Source organism: Leptonychotes weddellii, chromosome X (genome assembly GCF_054177405.1).
Source record: "Leptonychotes weddellii isolate Sample4059 chromosome X, ASM5417740v2, whole genome shotgun sequence".
NCBI lineage: Eukaryota > Metazoa > Chordata > Mammalia > Carnivora > Phocidae > Leptonychotes > Leptonychotes weddellii.
Window position 1 is genome coordinate 25603268 of NC_138385.1, and position 18006 is coordinate 25621273.

Here is an 18006-nt window from a genome sequence, read left to right on the forward strand (position 1 = left end):
AGAAGCCCAAATATGGTCTGGATCCCTGCAGGTGACAAGCCCCTGTAGTGCCCCGCCCAGCTTGGGGCCTCCTGGCACATTCCTGCCCAACTCCCAGGCCACCAACTCTCCTCTAATGTCTTCTTTTCCTCAAGACCCCTTGGCTCCTGGCAGTGGCTTGACCTCCCTCGGGTCTCCCAGGAATGACCTCCAAAAAACCTTCACTGGTCTCCACAGGCTTTCCCCCCTCCTTTCCTTGGTGTGAAAGTCAAGACTTGGAATTCCAATGGTTTAATTTATTAGTATCCCACAGCCTGTTAGTTAAACAAACAAATGACTGGTTTGTTTGAAATTTAAGGAGAAGAAGAATTTGTGGCCTGCTAACTTCCCTCCCCATTAGCTAAAAATGGCCTCCCCACTGGGATACACATCCGGGCATGTGCAGAGCGCAGTCTGGGCCTGGCAGGGAGGTGAGGTGGCGATGAAAAGGAGAGGATATTTATTCGACGAGGGACCACTGTCCCTTTCTTTTAAAATCGAAAACAGCCCTTTGATTTTTATTACAAAAGCTGTGCATGGGGCGCCCGGGTGGCTCAGTCGTTAAGCGTCTGCCTTCGGCTCAGGTCATGATCCCAGGGTCCTGGGATCGAGCCCCGCATCGGGCTCCCAGCTTGGCGGGAAGCCTGCTTCTCCCTCTCCCACTCCCCCTGCTTGTGTTCCTGCTCTCGCTCTCTCTCTCTCTGTCAAATAAATAAATAAAATCTTTAAAAAAAAAAAAAAAAGCTATGCATGTTCCACCTAGAAAACTTGGAAGATACACAGAAGCGTGAAGAGAGAAACGAAAACCACACATCACCCCCACCACGTAGTGATAGCCCTCTTGGTAAGAGTATATTGTATGTCCTTCTGGACTTTTCCAGGCATAACTGCTGTCTCTCCATCACTGCTTGCAACAGAGTTTCTTTTTCTGACGATAAAAGCCATGCATCCTCAACCTTCAAATGACACAAAAATAGGAAGACTAAAAGGAAAATTACCCCAGTTCCACTATCCTGAGATGCTGCTGCTGATATGCTGAAGCAGTTCCTGTCAGTCTCTTTCACTTAACTGAGAGCGAACAGTCTATCTAGTTTTATTCGCTCTTCATTTCGTGTCTAACTGCGTACGTGCCCCCACGTCGATGAATATACGTCCAAAACATGATGTGGGGTCTGCACGGCTGTTGTGTGAACGTTCCGTAATTTGTCCTTTTGCTTTTCAGGAGAGACCGGTTTGGGCAAGTCTACCCTCATGGACACCCTGTTCAACACCAAGTTTGAGGGGGAGCCGGCCACCCACACACAGCCGGGTGTCCAGCTCCGGTCCAATACCTATGACCTCCAAGAGAGCAACGTGGGGCTGAAGCTCACCATTGTTAGCACAGTGGGCTTTGGGGACCAGATCAACAAGGAAGACAGGTAAGGAAGGGGATGGGGCGTGGAGGCTGGTGGGAGGCCACGGGGAGGAGCTCACCACGGGGTCCTGCCTGGACCTCCTCCCAAAATGGCGTGTGCAGGGCGCAGACCCCTCACAAGTGGCGCCTCCACCCAGGGTCCCTGTTTCCACCAACCAGTCTACTCCACGCGCTCTGCCAAAGGAAAGGTGTCTTTCCAATATACATGGGGTGAGGTCTTCAGTCCATGTGGCAGGCATGTCTTGAGCTCCTTCCTACCTTGTGCCAGGCGCTGCCGTGCCCTGACAATCTAGAAAGGAATGACTTTGTCTCTGCCCTTGAGGCACTCACCGGGGAGACCGGTTTTGAGCAAATAAGTTCCATCGAGTGTGATATGCTTTGGGAAGGACAGGGTGCGAAGAGGTAAAGGACAAGTAACAATGAGCACATGAGGGGGAGAACAGTCTGTTCCATGTGGGGAGAGTGTGCAGACATGGAGCCATTGAGAGGTTTTATGAAGTAGGGTTTATGAGATAGTCTCAGGGCGCCTGGGTGGCTCAGTTGGTGAAGCATCTGCCTTCGGCTCAGGTCATGATCCCAGGGTCCTGGGATCGAGCCCTGCATCGGGTTCCCTGCTCAGCCAGGAGTCTGCTTCTCCCTCTCCCTCTGCCCCTCCCCCTGCTTGTGCTCTCTCTTGCAAATAAATAAATAAAATCTTAAAAAAAAGAAGATAGTCTGATTGGCCTTGAAGTAGGTTGTTTGGAAGGGTAGGGAGAGCAGGAAGACCAATTAGGAGACTCTTGGACCAATTAGATCGAGGCCAGAGGTGACACAGGTGCTGAGATAGGAAAAAGGAGGCAGGTTTGGTAAATATCGAGTAGGTAGAATCAACAGGACTCGGCAGAGACTTGGTGTGAGGTTGTGAAGGCAAAAGAAGAATCTAGAATGAGGTCCAGATTTCTGGAGAATTAATATAAGAGAACCACGTGTGAAAAGAATCAGCTGTGTTTTAGACCTGTTGAGGTTGCGCTCTCCGTGGACTACTGAGACCCCTGATGACCTTCTGTGGTGAGGCAGCTGAATATACAGGGGTTAGAGGTCGGCAGAGGGTCAGCACTGGAAATACCGATTTGGATTATCAAGGTATAGGGGCTATGTTCCAACCGCAGACACGTGTAAGACCACCCAGGGTTCAGAGTGGAGCGTGGTGAACACTGGGCTACAGACAAAAACCTTAGGATGTTAAGTCAGCAGATGGAGCAAATGACACATTCTGGAAAGAGACTGAGCAGGAATATGCAGAGAGGTAGGAGGAGAGACTGCAGCGGGGTGGGGGGAGTTGAGAATGGAGTGTGAGTGAGGGGTGGGGTGGCTCAGACACGGGGGATGTGTTGAGGGCCGGGGTCAGGGAGGGGGCCAGGCACCATCTGCACTTAACTAGACGTCATGTGGTTATCACAATGCCCATCTCAGAAAAGGCCATTCATCATTTTGAGGAGTGTCTGCTCATCCTTTTAGGATTCTCCTGCTTCTTAGCTGAGCTGGATCCCCAGTTCTCCTATTTCTCCCTTGAAGTTCCAACAGCCATACCCATTTCCTGATAATGAATACATATATTCAGCTTCTTAATAATTGAACTGAATTTTGTTTTTCGTTTGACATCCTAGACGGACACCTCTGCTTTTTATAGCTTTGCTTATTATGCTAATTTTGTTTGCTTGAGAATAAATTGGACCCTGGGGAAAGGGGATTGATATTTGGGGTCATCTCAGCCACAGACGGCTCAGGATCTTTTCAATTAAATTTCTCACAATTCTCGGCAACATACATTTAACATATCTGATATTGGAAACCGCTTTGGTAATGATGGTTTGGGAGGACTGAGCTGATACGGCCCCTTAGAGGCTAATCTACTTCCAGTACATTAGTAATATCCTTACTGTTTTTCCTGATTATAAACATGATGCATACTAATGCAAAATCAAATAATACAAACTCAAATAAGTAGAAATGAAGAGCCTCTCAGAAACTGGGCTGGAGAGCAGGGGTAGAGCAAGCTCCAGGGATTCGTAATAAAAAGCAGTGTTTTCTCCATACTGATGGGCTCATTCGGGCATGGATATGTCAGTGCAGCCGTATTGAAGCAGAGCACGAGAATGTGATCCTTTACCCACGGTGCGTGGTCTTCTAAGAAAAACAGTGATTAAGGCCATACCCTGGGGAAAGCCACTATTTAAAAGATGCAGGAGCACGGGGCGCCTGGGTGGCTCAGTGGGTTAAACGTCTGCCTTCGGCTCAGGTCATGATCCCAGGGTCCTGGGATCGAGCCCCGCATTGGGCTCCCAGCTCGGCAGGAAGCCTGCTTCTCCCTCTCCCTTTGCCCCTCCCCCTGCTTGTGACCTCTGTCTGTCTGTCAAATACATGGATACAATCTTAAAAAAAAAAAGATGCAGGAGCAAAAGGAACTCAGGAGGGAGACCGAGGACAGGCTAGAACTTAGGCTTTGGTCTCAGACCGACCTGGGTTCCAGTCCCATCTTGTCACTGATTAGCCCGGTGATGCTGGACAAGTGTTTTGTGCCTCTGTCAGCCTATTGATAACTAATGTTCTGGCTGGTCCGGCCCCTGTGGTTCTTATGATTGCAAGACGCTGTCAGCAATAACCATCAGGGAACTTGGAGACCTGAAAGGTTTATTATTCACAGGTCCTGGGAAACACATGGCCCGGCTGGGACCACACAGTGAGGTCTCGGGCTAGAGAAAGAGAACGCGGGTGTGGGTCTGGTGTTCTGCTTTTATTGAGATGGAGGGTTTAGGTCTAGGATTTGGTGGGCTTGCTCTAGATGGGTGAATTTATTGTTTGGATTTTATTTATTCACTTGAGAGAGTGAGTGAGAGAGCGAGCACAAGCCGGGGGAGGGGTGGGGGTAGAGGAAGAGGGAGGAGCGGACTCCCCACTGAGCAGGGAGCTGGACATGGGGCTCGATCTCAAGACCCTGGGATCATGATCTGAGCCAAAGGCAGATGCCTGACCTACTGAGCCACCCAGGCGCCCCTAGATGGGTGAATTGAAAACATAAGAGCGAGAATTTAAAGCAGTGGAAGAGAAAAAACAAGTGGCCCAAAGGGTCACTTATGGAAATCAACCAAGATTTCTGAAACAAAGGAGCCCCGTGCGGGGGGGTGGGAGCGAAGGGAGGGCTGACTCTTCACCTTTAGGTGGCTGGCAGTGTGTTTATTCCAGATAGTCAGTTGTCTTTGAAGTGGATGCCTCAGCAATAAAACTTAAATCAGGCACTTGCATGGCAAAAAAGAAAAACCAACTCTCAGAGCTTACACTATAAGACACTTAAATTCTCTATGGCTCAGTTTTCTCACCTGTAAACTGGGGATGACGATGATACTAATATCTACCGTAGAGGGTTGTGGTGAGGCATCCTTGACGTGTCTGGCATATGAAATGCTTCAACAGTGCCGGGCACAGGGGCGCCTGGGTGGCTCAGTCGGTTAAGCGTCTGCCTTCTGCTCAGGTCATGATCTCAGGGTCCTGGGATCGAGCCTCGCCTTGGTCTCCTTGCTCAGCGGGGAGCCTGCTTCTCCCTCTCCCTCTGATCCTCCTCCCACTCATGCTGTCTCTCTCTCTCAAATAAATAAATAAATTCTTAAGAAAAAACAGTGCCTGGCACAGAGTAACTAACAAACAGAAGATATTGTTATGATCATGACTTTTATTGGTAGAAGAATCGAGGGAGAGTTGTACCATGTAGCATAATGGGAGGGAATAATAAATGGAACTGAAAAATATCCATTGGGTTTGGCACCATGAAGGTCATTAATACACTAAGGAATAATAATTCCAGGGAAGTTGTGGGTGGAAGCTAAATTGCCATGAGTGAATGGAAGATAAGTAAGTAAAGGCATCCGAATAACAAAAAGAGCAATAGGACAGAAAAGTGAGACCAAGATCAAATTCATGTTTACACAGGAATTTGGCATAATGTAAGTCAGCGGGGAAAGAATGGGCTATTCAAGAAAATGTGCTGGGAAAATAGGCCATCCATCAGGAAAAAATAAAATGAGACCATCCCACACAAACACTAGTCACAAAAATAGATTCCAGATGGATTAAAAACAAATTCTAAAAATATGAGGAGAAAATATAGGAGAATGTTTTTATAGCTTTAGGAGTAGAGAAGGTTTTTGTAATTGTGATACAAAATCCCAAAGCCATATAAGAAAAGACCGACAGATTTAAACTTATTAAAATAAAAAAAAAACCCTATGCATACTGAAAGATGCTATAAACAAAAGTAAAGACAAACTACAAATAGAGGAAATTTGCAACCTGTATCACAAAGGCTTTTTCTAAAGTGTAAAAAGAGCTTCTACAGTTCTACGAGAAATAAACAGGTAATTGACAGAAGGGGGAATTAGAAATTGCCAACTAACATACAAACTGATGCTCAACCCATGTCACCAGTGATTAGGGAAGTGCAAAATGAAACAATGAAATTTTTTTTATCCATCAGATTTGCAAAAATAAGAGATAAAAATACAATGGCCGCTAACACCAGCAAATTTCATTCATGTTGCTGGGAATGTAGATGGATACAGATGTTTTAGAGGGCAGATTTGGTGGGACCTATTAAAATTTTAAATGTGAATTCCCTATGATCCAGCAGTTCCACTTTTAAGAATACAGTCGAGGGCGCCTTGGGTGGCTCAGTTGGTTAAGCGACTGCCTTCGGCTCAGGTCATGATCCCGGAGTCCCGGGATCGAGTCCCACATCGGGCTCCCTGCTCGGCGGGGAGTCTGCTTCTCCCTCTAACCCTACCCCCTCTTGCGCTCTCTCTCTCACTCTCTCTCTCTAATAAATAAATTTAAAAAAAAAAGAATACAGTCGAGAGAAACAATTGCACACGTTCATGAAAAACATACAGAAAAGGTGTTCACTGCAGCATTGGATATGGAATAAAAAAAATTTTAAACAGCTGAAATTTCCACCAATAGAGCAACTGAATGAGCTATGGTACAACTGTACCATGGAATACATTTGGCAGTTTCAAATAATGCAATAGATCTGTGTACGCTCACGTGGGTGTGTTATTAAGTGAAAAGAGAGGTTGCAGAATGATACACAGATCACGATGCCATTTGTATAAATCCACCCTTCCCAATGAAACACCAAACAGCCCCCGCATATAAATGCATAGAAAAAGATCTGCAAGGTGAACCAACAAACTGAAAATAGTAGTTACCTCTGAGGAGGGGAGCACAAGTATACGTATTGGTCACGCAATTAAGAATAAGTTTTAAAAAAGAATGAAGTCTTAAAAAAGGAAGCAGATAAAGTGGGTGTAGACCGCTCATTTAAAAAGCTTTCCTGAACTGGGAAAAAGAGATAAGGCAGTGTGTAGAGGGAGGCAAAGAGGTCAGGAGCGACTTTTTTTTTTTTTTAAGTTTATTTATTTTTTGTAGTAATCTTGACCCCCAACGTGGGGCTCGAACTCATGACCCCGAGATCAAGAGTCGCATGCTCTTCCGACTGTGCCAGCCAGGCCGCCCCCAGGGGTGATGTTTTTGAGGCTGAGAGAGAGGATGAGGGCTTGAACAGGAACAGAAGCTTCGAGGACAGAGAGGAGGAGGCAGGTATAAGAGAATGAATCCACAACACCTAGTAACCAAATTGATATGGGGGATCTAGTTCAGTTGATAACATTATACTAAATGTCAGCTGTGTGAGGTGCCAGGGATACTAAGAAATAAGGAAGTTGTAGTTTCGTGGAAAGGACTAATACGTAGCATACAAATTCTACATAGTGTAGTGAGTACGATGACAAAGGCACATGGAGGGAACTGTGGGGAAAAGCATAGCAATCAGCAGAGCCCAGTGGGAGTATAAGGTGGAAAGGAGGTGGTCAGGAATGGCTGGGCTAAGTCTTGAAATCTTGTAGGATGCGCACAGGTTAGCCAACCGGCGTACTGTGGGTATTCAGTACCTATTTGTCGAGTGAATGAAATATGCATTGATGGGAAAAAGAAAATTTAAAAAAATACATCTGGGGGCACCAGGGTGGCTCAGATGGTTAAGCGTCTGCCTTTGGCCCAGGTCATGATCCCAGGGTCCTGGGATCGAGCCCCGCATCGGGCTCCTGGCTCAGCGGGGAGCCTGCTTCTCCCTCTGCCTCTGCCTCTGCCTCTCCCCCTGCTCATGCTCTCTCTCTCTCTCTCTCTCTGTATCTCTTTGTCTCAAATGAATAAATAAAATCTTTAAAAAAATACATTTAAAAAAATACCTCTAAGGTTTTATCTTTCAAGACCAAATGCATCCATTGAATGTGTTAACGAGGATGTCGATGAGGGTAGAAAACAATCTACGATGTGTTGAGGAGTGAATGAGAAGGAATGAATGAATGAGTAGATTATTCTTTCCAAAAAATCTCCATTTATCCATTAAATATTTATTGAACTTCTCTATTTATTGAACCAGGCCCTGTGGTAGGTGCAGAAGACAAACTCTATTCCTAAGGGAAGAAAAGACATAAGGCAGTAGTTGGGGAGAATGTGTGGTTAAGGGGGATTGAGTTGAGGAAAGATCTTTCTTTTGAGATGAGGGAAAACTTCAGCATGTTTATAGGTTGAGGAGGAGTCAGTAGGGGGTGAGGAGCTGATAGATGAAGCAAGATTCTCAAAGAGCCTGGAAGGGATGAGAGCGAGTGCGTGGAGGGTGATGGGCCTTGCACACGATGAGACTAGAGGGCGGTGGGGAAGGGCTGATTCAGTTCTAGAAGGGAGAGGCTGAGGCAGGAAGTTGAGCTGGTGTGAGGCTGGTGGCCCCAGTTTTTTGGTAATGTTGGAGGTAAGACCATCTCTCGAGAGTGAAATTTTGGAGCTTGAGGAAATGAGTGCCAGTTTGGAATGGTCAACAAAGGCAGTGGGAAGGCAGCCAATCAAGGTCAAGTAAAGGGATTGTCCTGTTGCCCTATCTGAGGTTGGAGGCCATGGCTTTGAGTGCCAAGACTTTTGTGATGGCCTCTGGCTAACTTCAACAGCAGCGGTGTGGCAGCCGAGGGCAGATCCTGAAATGTATTCCGCGCAGCACTTTGCTGGGCCAGAGGGTGGAAGGCAGGGGCGTAGTGGAGATGAAGGTGTTGACAAAAGAGTGGTTTGGGTAATCAGTTATGGGGTTCAGCCGGGGCCGAGAAGGAGATGAGGCCAGGGAGGGGCTGATCGCCTATGAGACAGTAGAGAGGTCAAGGTACCCGAGGATTTCGTGAGGTGAAAGATCAGGTTTGGGAGGATCCAAGGTATAAGAGGGTTGGAAAGATGAGAGGTTGTGGCCAGAGCGCGGGGAGTTAGAGAGAGGATGTCTTGGGGGAAGCTGACCGGGCCAATGGTAAGGTGTGTTGGGGGCTGAAGTAGAGGGAGCCCGAAGATTGTGGAGTTTAGACAATCAGGGAATAAAGAGGCTGCAGGTTGATGGGTTGTCTATGAGCACACTGCTGACTGCTGTCACCCAGAACGGGGAGAGAGACTGCGTGGGTCAGGCGCCACCAGAAGACGATGGAATGGTCTAGAAGTGGCACTGGGCGGGGGCTACACGAATGCCCACCCCACTGACCCCAAGGCACACAGGTTGTGGGAGAATGAGCAGCCTACTCCGGAGCGGGCTGTCAGGTATTGAGGTCCTCAGGGCTGTGGTATCCTTCAGGGGTGGGGGGGAGCAGGAAGGGATTAGGTTTCCATTAGGGCGAAGAGGTAGGCAAGTTCTGTGGACAGGAAGATGATAGAGGCCAGCCTGCTTAAACTTTCATGTTGCATACAAGCCACTGAGGCTCTTGAGAGGACGCAGACTCCGATCCTGTAGGTCTGGGCTGGGGACTGGGGTCTCTGCATTTCCAACAAGCCCGCACGTTTGGCTTTGTTCCTGTAGAGCTGACCTTGTGCCCCCTTGGTTTTGCTGGCCAAGATGGTTGTGCTCAAGCACAGTGTCTGTGACCGGGCCTTGTGAGTTTCCAGCGGGGGAGGGGCGGGGCTCTGAAGGTGGGGCTACACAGAGGACAGCACGTGGGAGAGGGAGGAGACTGGGATGACCTGCGGGCGTCTAGCAAGCGTGATTGGGGCGCGGTGACCACTGCAGCCGTGGGAATGAGCGAGACCACCCAGGGATAATGTGTGTGCGATCTTAGTAGAATGAGGGCAAAAGATGGTCCGGGATGGAACCTTTGAGACAGGCCAAGATTTAAGGCGAGTGAGAAAGAAGAGTTCTCAAGGCAGTGAAGCCAGAAGGCAGTGTTTCAAGAAGGGACTGGTCGTCAGTGTCCAGAGAGATGGCAATTGAAAAGTGCTCGCTGAGAGGTAAAATCATTAGTTTTCTGTAATATGACTGTTTAAGAAACCCAAGGTAATCAATCATCTGGAAAACACTTCTAATGAATACCAGTTCAGTTAGGTAACCAGTTTCTTTTTTTTAAGATTTATTTATTTATTTATTTGAGAGAGAGAGACCTCGCACAGAGAGAGAGGGAGAAGCAGACTCCCTGCCGAGCAGGGAGCCCAAAGATGTGGGGCTCAATCCCAGGACCCTGGGATCATGACCTGAGCTGAAGGCAGACGCTTAACCGACTGAGCCACCCGGGCATCCCTAGGTAGCCAGTTTCAAAAGAGACATGAAGAAAACCATGGACTTCTTATCAACCGACAATAACTAACTAGAAAACATAATGGAACAGAAGACCTCATTCACAGTAAAAACCCCTTACTCTATCCTGCCCACAGACCCGATGTGATCTGTCCCCTGCTACCTCGCTTGCTTCATCGCTTACTGTTCTTGGTCCACCCCCTTTTTTAAGTAGACTCCACGCCCAGCATGGAGCCCAGTGTGGGGCTTGAACTCACGACCCTGAGATCAAGAGTCAGATGCTTAACCGACTGAGCCACCCAGGCGCCCCTGTTCTTATTTTTAATAAGGTGAAATTCACGCAACATAAAATGAACTATTTTAAAGTGGCATTTAATACATTCACAATGTGGTGCAACCATCACCTCTGCCTCGTTCCAAACATTCTCATTTCCCCAAAAGGAAACACCGAACACTAACTCCCCACCCCCTTCTGCCCTCTTTCCCCGGTAACCACTATTCTATTTTCTTTCTTTATGACTCTATTCTAGGCACCTCCTGTAAGTGGAATCATACAGTATTTATCCTTTTGTGTCTGGTTTCTTTCACTTGAACGGTGTTTTCAAGGTTCATCCCCAGGGCAGCATGCACCAGAACTGTCTTCCTTTTAGAGCCTGAGTAATATTCCATTGTCTGGATTGCCCACATTTTGTTTAGCCAGTCATCAGTTGATGGCCACTAGGTTGTTTTCACCTTTTTTTTTTTTTTTTTAAAGATTTTATTTATTTATTTGACAGAGAGAGACACAGCGAGAGAGGGAACACAAGCAGGGGGAGTGGGAGAGGCAGAAGCAGGCTTCCCGCGGGGCAGGGAGCCCGATGCGGGGCTCGATCCCAGGACCCTGGGATCATGACCTGAGCCGAAGGCAGACGCTTAACCGACTGAGCCACCCAGGCGCCCCAGGTTGTTTTCACCTTTTGGCAATTGTGAATAATTCTCCCTTCCTGCACTAGCTCCCAGCTCCCTTGCCTTCTTCCTATTGCAGATCTCCTCAAGCTCGCTTCTGCCTCTGGACCATTACCTTTGTTATTCCACTGGAATGCTCTTCTCCTAGATTCTCCCATGGCTGTCTTATGCAGCTTAAAGGTCACATTGTCGGGAAGCCTTCACAGTCACTTTTTATCCCCATTATCGGAAGGAGTAAGAAGTAGTGTCCAGACCAGGAATTGTTTTTTAAATAATTTTCTAAAAAAAGATTTTTATTTATTTGAGAGAGAGCATGAGCAGGGGGAGGGGCAAAGGGAGAGGGAGAAGCAGACGCCCCGCCGAGCAGGGAGCCGGATGCGGGGCTCGATCCCAGGACCCTGAGATCATGACCTGAGCCGAAGGCAGCCGCTTAACCGACTGAGCCACCCAGGCACCCCACACCAGGAACTGTTTTGTGCCTTTGGCCTCCTTGGCAATCCAGTGAGGCCTATGGACTCATACTTCAAATAATGGTTTTAAATGCCTAAAATATGCCCATTATACTAAAAATACAGTTCTCAAAATATTTTCAAATTGTGATTTAGTGATCTATGTCCTTCTTTATTAGTTCCTGAGGTAATATCTATATGCAGCTCTAATAACTATCATAATTTAGAAGGTATGTAAGTATAAATGCTATTTTGAGATATTTGCAACAACTGTAATAGGAAGCAGAAATATCAGTGATTTCTATTGACTGTGAAATCACAGGTACTGCTAAAATTACTGTAGATTGTTACCTACATTTGTACCTGAAGAAACTGCTAAGCTTCAGTGAGAGCTCCGTGAAAACGAGGTGGTGTTTTCCTATCCAAGTTCATGGATCCTGTGAATCCTTGGAAGTCTGTGGACCCCAGGTTAAGAGCACCTGCCCCAGGGGCGCCTGGGTGGCTCAGTCAGTTAAGCGTCTGCCTTCAGCTCAGGTCATGATCCCAGGAGTCCTACGTTTGGCTCCCTGCTCAGCAGGGACCTTGCTTCTCCCTCTGCCTGCCGCTCCTCCTGCTTACGCTCTCGCTCTCTCGCTCTCTCTCTCTCTGACAAATAAATAAATAAATCTTTAAAAAAAAAAAAAAAAGAGCACCTGCCCTAAAATGTGAAAGACAAACAGTAGTGATGAGGAGGGGTGGATTATGTTGGGACTGGGTTTTTTTAAAAGACTATTTATTTTAGAGAGAGAGGGGAGGGAAGATCGCGCGGTTGCGCGCGTGCACATGAGCAGGGGGAGCAGAGGGAGAGAATCTCAAGCAGACTCCCTGCTGAGTGTGGAGCCTGTCGCGGGTCTCGAGCTCATGACCCCGAGGTCATGACCTGAGCCAAAACCAAGGGTCAGACGCTCAACCGACTGAGCCCCCCAGGTGCGCCTTAGAGCTGGGTTTTTGTAGCAGATGGAAGAGATTGTAGGAGGCCAGGGAATAATGAGTGAGAAGAAAGCTGCCTTCTCCACCCCTCCATGGAACTTGGGTGTGAGAGATGTAGAAATTTCCAGCTGAGAAGGTATCTGAGGGAAGCTCCATCTTTGAAGGGGAGTCAGGTATGACCTGGGAGAAAGAAACATTTGTGCAGAGACTGCCTGTGTGAATAAGGGATTCGGTTTATCATGGACTGGGGGCCAGTGAGCACAACAGAGTGGGGTGGAATCCTTACTAGATTCCAGATAACCACCCTGGACACTGAGGATACACAGATGAGTAAGACAAAGATGAATCACCCATTATGATTAGTCTAGACCAAATGCTGTCGGTTGATTGGCTGGTTTGGCTGGTCTGATCCAGGGACCCCCTAAGGGCCTGAGGCAGCTGCAGAAAGATAGGCCCAGGGTATCACCAGAGATGAGGGGGAGGGAGGGTGAGAAAAAACTCAAAAAGCACTCTTTTCTCCTTTGGTTCCTTTTACAGAACAAAAAAATGAAGTAACAAAAAAAAGTTATGTAATGGAGAAAGAAAAAAAAAAAGAAGCAGTGCCATGATTCGATAATTCAAATGAGCCAATCATCCAAAAATTAATTAGAGGAGTCAAAGGGACGCATCCCCCACCCTTGCTCCTAATTCTTCAGGAACCTTCTAAGGATCTCTGCAACCAAGAGATTCTTGGATGCTGTTACCCTTCAGAATGATGTTTGGCTCAGAGGGATCAAAGGAAGAAGAAAAAAAAAAAAGGATTTTATTTTTAGAATTTTCTCTGGGGCTCTAGAGATAACTTGCACCTGGATCTCTCGTCTGTATGTAGCGCTCAGAATCTAGGATTTGTCGATTCTTTTTTTTTTTTTTTTTAAAGCTATTTTCCCTTCTCTACCAGGGGGATCTTTCGGAAAGGCTCAGGTTGAGGGCTGCTGCAGGTGAGAAGCCCTGGCCCGGTCCCCGCTCCCTTCGGTCTTGTTTCTAGCTGGCGATGCTGTAGCTACAAGCTCACTGCTTGGGTTACAAACCTCTTCTGGCTTCAAGGGAGGAAGCCTTGGATGGCGAGGCGGCAGACAGATGGGGGGATGAGAGCAGAGGCAGGGCTGAAGCCACGCCGACTTAGTTAGAGCAGAAGGAGGCTGCAGGGGTGGCAGGAAAGGCCCAGAAGAGAAGAGAGAAGCTTCCCGGGACGGGGAGGAGCAGAAGACTGGCTCTGGTTTAAGACGCCCTGGCAAGACTTGGGGTCGTGAAGGGGACTTTGTGTGGAGACTCAGTGAGCTGGGTGTGTGTGTGTGTACGTGTGTGTGTGGGGGGGGGGGGCAATCTTTACCAAATGTTGTCCACATGCTTAGATTTTAAAGTCACACTCTTGGAGGAAATGAGAACCAGAAAAATATGGACCTTAGGAGAGCCATGTGGGCAGTGCCGGAGACCCAGCAAGACTGAGCAGAGCCCAGAGCATCGTGACGAGATTCCCCCGCAGTGGGTCAAGGACAGGTCCCGGCCACCACCACCGGGTACCCAGCTCCCACACTAGGCACGGGGGGGTGGCGGGGGGGGAGACGCAGGGAGCACAGATGCGGAGCCCGCCCGGAGCACAATCAGCCCACCCACAGACACTGCCAGTGGTCTCCACGCTGCATCGGGGCCCCATGCGGGAGAGAGAAGAGCCCTTCGTGGCCCCAGCCCCTCAGAGGGACGCAGTCTGTTTGAGGGAACGGTAATCCTTGTGAAGGGAGAGTAAGCGATCCCCTAGCATAATTACTTTTGTTTATGCTCCGGGGTCACAGAAGGGATTTCTGGCAGAACAGGGGAAGGCTGTGTGGAAGACGAGGTGGACAGTCCATGGCCCTGAGGTGTGGGAGGGCAGGAGTGGGATGAGAAGAGAGATGCGGGCACTCCAGAGCAAAGGTACGCCCAGAGGCAGAAGTTCGGCTCCCGCGCCGACCAAGTTGGTGGCCGGCCCGTCCAGGGGAGATGGAGGGAATGCAGCTGGACGGGAAGAGTCAGATGACCCAGGGCATTTCAAACTTCGAGAAGGGACTGTACCGAAAGCCCGGGTTTGGAAGCGGTCGGGCCATGTCCCTGCTCTCCCCCGACCCCTCCCCAGCTACAAGCCCATCGTGGAGTTCATTGACGCCCAGTTCGAGGCCTACCTGCAGGAAGAGCTGAAGATCCGCAGGGTCCTGCACACCTACCACGACTCCCGAATCCACGCCTGCTTGTACTTCATCGCCCCCACGGGCCATTCCCTGAAGTCTCTGGACCTCGTGACGATGAAGAAGCTGGACAGTAAGGTACAGAGGCAGGCATGAGGGCGGGCGGGAGGCAGCGCACACCGGAATCACCCTTACTGGTCTCTCAGGCCAGGCAGGTGCCAAATTCCAGGAGACGCTCTATGGCCTCCTCATCCTCTCCTTCATTCCCTGTCCCTCCAGAGAGATGGTGTTATTGATCCAGCACCTGCGTTGTATGCTTTGTGATCTGTTTTCCCAGCGCTGGGCGTGGGTCTACCCTGAGCCGTCTTTCTGCCCTGATCCCTCGGGGCTCAGCCGTTGGCAATGGGAAGGCGTGTTTTCTTTGCCCCAGGACTAACTGGCCTGTTCGAGAATCGAACATGCAAACCTGACTTGGAAAGTTATTATTTTTATTATCAATAATAATTTTAGACACAGCAGCTAACATTTGTTGAATCCTCATTATATGCCACGCTCTGTGGCCTCCATTCCTGAGAAAGACGGCTGTGGGAATCAGTCGTGTCCTGCTCTAGAAGGAACTGAAAAATGTAAGTCCCACACCAGATAGAAATCAGACAAGGACTCTTCCTGTGAAAGGAGTATTTTCTGTACAAAAAAGTTGATGCAGGATTCCTTAAAAAGCCTAATACATTTCCCCCTAACATTTCCTATGTGCCTAGCACTGGGATGCGTACTTGATAGGCATTATTTTATTTCATCCTTCCAAGAATCTAGTGTGGTGGATGCTATTATTCCCACTCCCTCATGAGAAAACTGAGGTACAGAGAGTCAAAGAGCTTGCTCCAGGTCAGACAACTTGTAAGGGGTCTGGGATTTGGACCTGGCTCTCTCTGACTCCAAGGTATTTTATTTTATGAAATTCTAATTTATATGCATTATTTAGTAGGCTCTCCGTGACAAAAAAAAACAAAACAAAAACAAAACAAAAACCCGACACTCAGCTCAAATCAAAATAGGAGCAATTTTTTTCTTTTTTTTTTTTTGCAGCAATGAGCTCACCACCCCCCCCCCCCCCGCCCCCCGTGAGTACCCGGCTGCTCTGGAAATGTCGCTCTGCCCTGCATGTCCTGTATGGGGCAGCAGAGAGCCATGCGGCGGTGGCCCGCTGGGTGGGTTGGGTTAAGTTAAGCAGCCTTTGGCATATGCTGGTCTTGTGTCCATGGGGACACAGGGAAAAGTGACAAGGAGAATTAGCTCTCTCTACTCTTCCACCTTGGCAAAGGCTTTGACCCTCCCCCCTCCCGCGAAGACTTCAAGGAAGGTACCTGCAGGGTCCAGTGTTCCTTTGCCTCGGCGCGTGAAACTGGAGGCCACCTTTACAGGTACTCCCCAGGCAAAGCGTAGAGCAGGCCGACTTCGGCCTCCAAGTGCAGAGCTCCTTCCGGGGCCCAAGCACTAAGAATGCTGCCCCCCGGGAGCCTGCTGACAGCAACGCCTCTGCCCCCCATGTGAGCCTGAGCTTACGTGTGCCCTGCCTCACAGGCATGTGCGTGTCGCAGTTCTTCACCTGCCCGCTGCAGAAGCCCTGTCTCTCCTTGAAGTCCTTTCAAGGAGCAGGGTTCAGGGGGATTGAACTTCGGGGTAGCGTTAGGCCTTTGTCCTGCTGTCGGAAATTGGGCATATGGACCTGCTTGCTTTGTGCAGAAAGTAATCGCGAAACTCAGGTAGCGTCACTCCTTTTTGCATGAAGTCTCGGATCACGCTGGTAACCGCGAGGGTCTTCTTCATCCAGCTGGGTTGGTTCATAAGTTTGCTGCCAGAAAGGGGGCCACGTGAGCGCCTTCACTGAGCTCTGCCCTGCCTCCCCTCCCTGCCATGGCCCGTGGGGCTGGGTCCCTAACACACCGGGGCGAGCCTGCACCGGATAGGTTGGGACAATTTACTGTTAACGAGGAGTGGCCGCCTCCCCGCCTTGTCAACCACAGATTCCCAACTGTCCTTTTTCTGCTTGGAATCACCCAAGCAGTGATCTCAATATGAAGATGTCACACAGCTCATCAGTTTGGAGCTGAGCTGGTTAAGACTCTGGATTTAGGAAGAAGGCTAAACTTAGATCTGGATCCCAGTTCTGCTACTTACCTGCTCTGTGGCCTTGGACAAATTACTTAGCCTCTCTGTGCACTAATTTCTCATTGGTAAACTGAGAGAGGTGTTGTCAGGATTAATTGTGTTAATCCACGTAAAGCACTTAGTCCAGTACCCAGAGCTTAGTAAGCGGCACCCACTGTCATTTATTATATTGTGATTTGGCTACAGAGGTGGCCAGTCCCGGGCCGTTGGGTTGAGCTGGTGGAAGTCCTCTGCCATGCTGCTATCGGTTGCAGATTACCAACAATGATCCCGCTTTTCGCCTCCCTTCCCCAGGTGAACATCATCCCCATCATCGCCAAATCAGATGCCATTTCGAAGAGTGAGCTAACAAAGTTCAAAATCAAAATCACCAGCGAACTTGTCAGCAATGGGGTCCAGATCTACCAATTCCCTACAGATGACGAGTCAGTGGCAGAGATCAATGGAACCATGAACGTGAGTGGGGGCACAGGGGTTCAACTTTCTGACGATTTGCTGTTTCTTTTTATTATTTTTCTTTTTTTTTAAGATTTTATTTATTTATTTTTTGCGAGCGAGCGAGAGAGCACGAGTAGGAAGGAACGGCAGGCAGAGGGAGAAGGAGAAGCAGGCTCCCCACCGAGCAGGGAGCCCGATGCGGGGCTCGATCCCAGGACCCCGGGATCATGACCTGAGCTGAAGGCAGACGCTTAACCGACTGAGCCACCCAGGCGCCCCTATTTTTATTATTATTATTTTACAAACTAGTCGTCAAACCTCACCATCCATTTTAGTGCGGTCATCTCTCCATCATCTGAATTTCGGGTGTTTGTGAGAAAGAATCCAGAACCCAGACAGCTCCTTTCCCTTAGTGTTGGTTGCCTCAAAGTCTCAGAGAGGCAGAGATTAATAGCCAGAGACTGAGGGAGGGAAAGGCTGACCTCAGGAAGAGTCTGGAGCCGGGGATTCGGACCTCTCCTTCCACCCTCCTCTTGGATGCGGCTTCGGTCTAAGCCAGTCCCCCTGGGCCTGCCAGAAAGGCAAACAGTCTTCTTCTCTGACCAAAACAATGCCATGACAACCACAGCAGAAAAAGTTGGCCGGCTTCTGGGAGTCCAGGATAATATGTACTCAGATCATCGAGCCCTCTACCCCCGGGGGGAAAAATGACATATAGCCTCTGATTTTTCTGGTGACTAGAGAAATGTTATTTTTCAGTTTCAGGGTGATGCTTTGCTTTATTGA

General features: G+C 48.7%; 1 protein-coding gene across 7 annotated transcripts in view; it reads left to right on the forward strand.

The window, feature by feature from the left end:
* SEPTIN6 (septin 6) overlaps positions 1-18006 on the forward strand; it is a 64127-nt gene that overhangs the window by 21280 nt on the left and 24841 nt on the right. For all 7 annotated transcript variants that reach the window (XM_031037012.2, XM_081808327.1, XM_081808326.1 and 4 more), the window contains exons 3-5: positions 1241-1436; positions 14565-14751; positions 17077-17238. In XM_031037012.2, coding sequence (XP_030892872.1) covers positions 1241-1436; positions 14565-14751; positions 17077-17238 — 545 coding nt within the window. The remainder of the gene's footprint in view (positions 1-1240; positions 1437-14564; positions 14752-17076; positions 17239-18006) is intronic.